Below are 6,121 nucleotides of genomic sequence, written 5' to 3'. Positions count from 1 at the left end.
TTATTTGTGGAAAACACCTAATATAGAGACTCACAGTTATAAAACTGAAAAGACCTTGAAAGTCATCTGTAAAATATGGTGATGCACACAGAGCAGGGAACTCCCCAAGGGTCACCCTGTTAACTGCTAACCCATAGCACAGCCAGGACCATACAGAGTCAAGCTCTCTTCCTCTCCATGCCCTGATTCTACCTTCCAATTAAACGACTCAGTCCAAATATTTACAAGGAACCATCACAATGCTAGAGAGATTAGAAAATTAGATCTTACCAATATCATAACTGTAAAAATTATTAATATTTTACATATCATTTAAAGCAGCAGGAACTTTGATTCCCATAAGAAAAATAATCAGTGTATATATCTTAGGCTCTCATTGTCAAAGTTAAGAATAATTCCTAAAATATGACACTTTCTTCCCTTTAGATATACAGCAGTTTTTTGGATTGTGTTATAATAGACGAGTACATTCAAAAACAGGATAGTTTCTCAAAAGTGTCCCCACCTTTAACCAACATGAAGAGTAAAAAAACAATAACTTAATATTTCATCACTGTTTATAGATACAGGTCTTTTCAACCTACAAAGTACATTATCACATCCCTGTTCATGCCCTCTGCCTTTTTCAGAAGTCTTCAGAAGGTCATTGTCAAGCTATTTCAAATTAAGTGATGTTTATTTCCCCTTTGAAATATAAATACTAGGCAACAAAATATCTCTGAAGTTTAAATGACCAACTAATCTAAAACTGATTCAACTTGTAAGCTATGTGCTACTTAAATATTAATTTCACATTAAAAAAATAAATAATCTAATTAGGACTTTATTGTACCTTTAAGTCTCTTAAAAGACTTTTTCACCCCCCACCAATTCAAATCTAATATGAAATTGTTTTTGGAGAGGCAAAATATAAGAATTTTCTAGATAGTAGTGAACATCATTCCATAGGAAAAAAAATTATGTAGACTGACAGTAAACTACTCAGATGATAGAAAATATTGACAACTAAATAGTTTTTTGTCTCTTATTCACAAGATCATTTTCCACTTTAACATAAGGTCTAATATACAGCAGATGCCGATGCTAATTGAGGGAAAAATTCCATCCTTCATGTTCTGCTCAATCTGAGGAAGGTTTTTTCCAGAGGTGAAGAGCTGCCTGAATTCTGAAGTGTAGTCTGGACTCCAAGGAGTAATCTTTGTAGTTGTTTCTGAAGACAATAACAATAAAATTGTACAGTCAAAATTTCTTTGTATGCCAGGGTACCACCACTCTTCTCTTCCTCTCTCTAATCTCCTTATTTACTTCCAAACTGTAATATGCATAACAGTGGATCTTGGTAAAATGCAATTCTGGTTCTGTGGGGTGGGGAGGGACAGCAATAGTCTGTACTTCTCATATCTTTCTGGTGGTAATCTAAAGGTCATGCTTTGAGTAGCAAGGTTCTATTTAATTAGCAAATCATTCACAAACACAGCAAGGTTATGAGCAGGCCCTAACAAATTTTGTGAATTATTAATAGTCCTTTTTTAAATTGGGAAATTTTAAGGCAGGTTCATATAAACACGGTGAACATGATCAATCACACCAAAAACAAAAACAAAAACAAAACCCTCGAAACCCTAATGAAGCAATAACTGCAACAAAGACAGCAGGATTACTTAATGACACCAAAATTACTTATTGTAATTCTTACATGCAAATATCGGTGGTTTGGTCAATAATTACATAATAATAGATCAGAAGGGACCATATTTAAAACCAAAATTAGTTCAATCCTGACTTAGATCATTCATGTTTACCTCCTTTTACTAGAATTGTTAGGAATCAGCAAAATGAAATACTCTCACATACTGCCTTGGCCCACGGGCAGGCTCTCACCTCTTTCTTTGCAGTGGCATGTATTTCTGCAGCCCTTCAATTTACATAGGTCTAAGGGCTACTTACTGGTAACCTTGATGAGGGTTAGTAAAATGTATTATGCATAAACTAAAATCAACATCTTACTAGAGTTTACCAAAGGATGCAATTGAGTATTTTCCTAAATGTCTGGCCACTGATTTTGGCAAAGCTCCTACCACATATGGGAAACTGTAGACAACTGACAGTCTTGAAATTATTGGGAAGTACCTTAATGTTCGCATCGATACTGTCTTGAGTTAGTGGTGGCTTTCGATTGCTTTTTGGTAGTGGATTACTAGTCTTTTATTTTCATCATTGTAAATTTGCCTAATTGGACATCACGTAAATAGCACCGAATAGTACAAATAATGAATATTAGCAAAAGTATTTATAGTCCATAATTTTCCAGTAACTAGATTGGAAGATATGTATATATCACAGTTGAAATATTAATCATCTTCACTCCCAACATATTAACTTTAAAAGCAACATGCCCTCATACCACCCATATAGACAGATAGATTTTTTTTTTTTTAAGAAACCCTTCTTGGCTCTATCATGCCCTTGAAGCTTGTGCCTCATACTATGCTCTCTTCACAACAAACACCCTAAAAGGGTAGCCTAAAGTAGTGGACTCTATTTCTTTCCACACCTCAATTGTCAAGGTCACCAATGATCTTCATGCTGCCAAATTCAGCAGCCACCTCTCTGGTCTTACCTTGTTTGACCTCCTAGCAGCTGCCCTCATAACTGACCATTCTCTTCCTTTTGAAATACTGTTCAATTAGCTTTCCTGGATGTCTTCCTAACTCAACTGTATTAGTAAGATTTTAATCTTCTTAATCTTATTGTTTAACGTCTAAAAAGATGGCATATCCCAGGCACTGTGATAGACCTCATTCTCCAGCTATATAACTTTCCCAAAATGACCTCATCAAGTACCATGGCTTCACGGCTCACTATCTCTGTGCTAGTGACTTTGAAATCTCTACATCCAGCCCTGACCTTACCAATGAACTCCACGTTCATATATTTGACTGCCAATTCGCCATCTACCTAAAAGCCTCTCAAAGAATCATGGTCCAAACAGAAGTTATGCTTCTTTTTCTCCACAAACCTGCTCTAAGTATCCCCCAGCTCAGTAAAAAGCATCATCATCAACCTAGTGGCCCAAGCCCACCATCTAGAGGCTCCCTAGCTGTGGCTTCTGTCAGGAACCCTCCCTACCCAGCTGGTGACTTCTGGTGACTGATCTTCTCAGGACAGGCGTTAATTATGCAAATCTCAACTACAATATCACTTCCTCAAGAAATCTTCTAGAATCAACCCAATCTAAGGCAACACCCAGGCACCCTGTACCATATTGTAAATCTCAGCAAAACACATACCACTGATATTTTTGTTTATTTAAAACCTCCCCCCATCTCAGTGAACAGAAACATTGCCTATTTACAGCAGTCCCTTCTAGAGCCTTTACTAGCATATAGCACATAATAGGTGCTCAGCAAATATTTACTCAATTTGAATAAATGAAAAAACTGATGAATCACTAAAATAAGTATGACCTAGAGCTAATATGGCATTCTTTCTCCACTGCAGGAAATGTTCAAGGCAAACAGACCACAGAGTTTTTGCCTCACCTAAGTGAGCCATGATAAGAGCCATTGTCGTGATAAAAATACTTTGAAACTGCTAAAGGAGACAGAAAGAAGAGAAAGTCAGGGGAAGATCAGAGAGCTTCATGAAATCAATGGCTCTTCGAGGAGATGATAGATATGGTTGAATACACCAAAGGCTGGCAAATTATGACCCAAGGGCCAAATCCAGAACACATCTATTTATTTACACATCTTCTATGGCTGTTTTTGATATAATTGAGTAGTTGCAATGGAGACCTTATGCTGTAAAGCCAAAAATACTATCTGGCCATTTATAGATAAGTTTGCCAATCCCTGATATAGAACAGAATAAGTCAGAAATCTCTCCAATCAATGCCCACAATCACATCTGTAAATAGAGTAAGGCAGTAAGAGGGTTGGAAACAGCACAATTATAGCAAAAGTCATGAGCATAAACCAAGCATAAGTTAACAAAAGTAACACTGCTACTAATCTGGTGTTAATTAATTTTTAAGTGTATAATATTATGTTGCTATATCAGTATTGATATTCCTGAGTCCATAGCAATCATGGAAAAGCTCCCTTCATCACTTACCTTGCGGTTTCTAGGACCTTTATAGCTTTGTCAATTTCCCCTTGGCTTTTATACAAAAATGCCAACTCAAACAGAGTGAATGGTACTAGGTAGTGATCATACCTCAGTAGCTTTTCACTGAAAAGAGCAAGAAAAAGCAATCAAATCTTAACAGAACAAGAAACATATCATTTTCTTCAACATATATATTATTCCTCATTCCTCAGAAAACAGGTGCAACACTAAGCCTATGACCAAAGAGAAGCTGCCATTATACAGTTATGGAACTTACTAAATTATGACAATGAATAGTGTGCTTTTAATATATTTTTATTCCTTAATGTAAATTCAGCACCAACGATGGATTACTGTCCCTTAGGTAGATGAGTGTGTACAGATTTAAAAAGATTAATCCTGGAAATGACAAGATCATCTTTCTAAACATGTATATGTTCAAGAAATGACTCCATTTAGAAATAAGAAAGCTGTAAGGTTCAAGTCCTTTTGTATTATAAAGTTTTATAATACTTAAAAATGTTAATAAAGGAGTCAACACTTCCGTTTTCAGCACCATTATGAAAACTCTCTGGCTACGAAACATCCAGAAGCACTAAAAAATATGTAAGTAACACCATTGCAAATGCACAGCTTAGCTCACATCAGAACATAAGAAAAAACTCTCAGGTGCCAAAAAGAGAGCTAGAACTAAAAAAGCAGAACTCTACGTATGTGGGATGCTGCAGAATGAGTCCTAGGATCTGCTTCCCTCTGAGTCATCCAAGGCTTCACATCTTAATATCCATGCAGGAGATGAGGCCTTGGGCCCATAGAAGGCAGGAAGCTGAAACTGAGACCTTTATTTAAAGCTGGGATCCCTGAAGGGAAGATGAGAAAAAACCCACTCACTGGCATAGGAGGAAGACAAGGACAGTTGTCTCCTTGGCCAGCACTTTAGGTGGGAAGAAAAATACCATTCCTTGAGAAATTAACAACCCACGGGCCTGCCCTCCCATGAATTTGCAATTTGAATTTACATTGCCCAAATGATCCAAGAACTGGTAAAGAATGAAATTAACATGAAAGTGGTCCTGGGCTGGAAAAGCTTTCAGGGAACCGACAAAAATAAAATGCAAAATCACTTTAGAGAGACTCTTCCTCAATCTAGCCTCAAAGATAAAACCCCACTCAAGGTGAGCTCAGAACCCAAAATCATATTAATGAAACACATGAGCAAACAATTCACTATGAAATTCAATAAATATAAAAACAGCACAATGGGTCATCCTTTTATTTATAATAATCCTTTTAATCCTTACAAAAACGTCAAATAAAATAGAACTCCATGGATACTTCTTTAACATGTTTACTAAATATATTACTTATTTGGGAAATAGATACCGTCTTCTTTCTTATATGGGCACTGGTCCTCCTATATTCCCATTAATATTGTCAGGAAGAAAGGGATCAGGTGGCTTAGATGGAAAGGTACAGGATGTCAACCAGCAGTCTGCAGCTGTGATCTCTGTGGCTTGCAGTGTTTTCAAAACATTTGAGCCTATATTTAAAAATCAAGCAACTTTACATAAAATCCAGATTCCAGGCTTTTCATTAAAAATAGTAGGGATTATTGCTACTGGGCCCACACTGTGTGCAGCAATAATCAATCAGAGCTAAAAAGCAGCGGCACACGATCTCCCTAAACTACAGTGTCCACCAACCCCTATACCTACACCTGCTACCACGCAGTGGGGCCTCATTCAGTAAGGTTACTTGTCTGGCCCTGTAGGTATCTGCCGTTGTGATACAAAGAAGAGAGCCAGGCATCAGAACCTTGATTCAACCCTATGGTTACTAAAGGAACAGGACATCATCGCCAATGCTATTAGGAGGAAAAAGACAAACTCAGTTATATCCAGAAGAAGTGCCCTTTGCCAACAGAGAAGTGTTATAGTTATTGTCACATGTCTGTCTTTCCTGCCCAATTATTATCACAATGATGGCAACTCTGTTTACTCAACTCTGAATC

The 6,121-nt window shown here is 37.0% G+C and overlaps 1 protein-coding gene across 1 annotated transcript in view; it reads right to left on the bottom strand.

The window, feature by feature from the left end:
• Positions 1 to 539: 539 nt before the first annotated feature.
• Positions 540 to 6,121, bottom strand: part of TTC39B (tetratricopeptide repeat domain 39B) — a 99,131-nt gene continuing 93,549 nt past the window's right edge. Inside the window, exons 19-20 of the mRNA XM_045562173.1 lie at positions 4,117 to 4,233; positions 540 to 1,210 (exon numbers count right to left, since the gene is read on the bottom strand). Coding sequence (XP_045418129.1) covers positions 1,120 to 1,210; positions 4,117 to 4,233 — 208 coding nt within the window. The 3' untranslated portion in view covers positions 540 to 1,119. The remainder of the gene's footprint in view (positions 1,211 to 4,116; positions 4,234 to 6,121) is intronic.

The sequence above is a fragment of the Lemur catta genome, chromosome 10, assembly GCF_020740605.2.
Source record: "Lemur catta isolate mLemCat1 chromosome 10, mLemCat1.pri, whole genome shotgun sequence".
NCBI lineage: Eukaryota > Metazoa > Chordata > Mammalia > Primates > Lemuridae > Lemur > Lemur catta.
The sequence above is the reverse complement of the archived record's forward strand: the minus strand, read 5'-3'. Positions and strand labels throughout refer to the sequence as shown.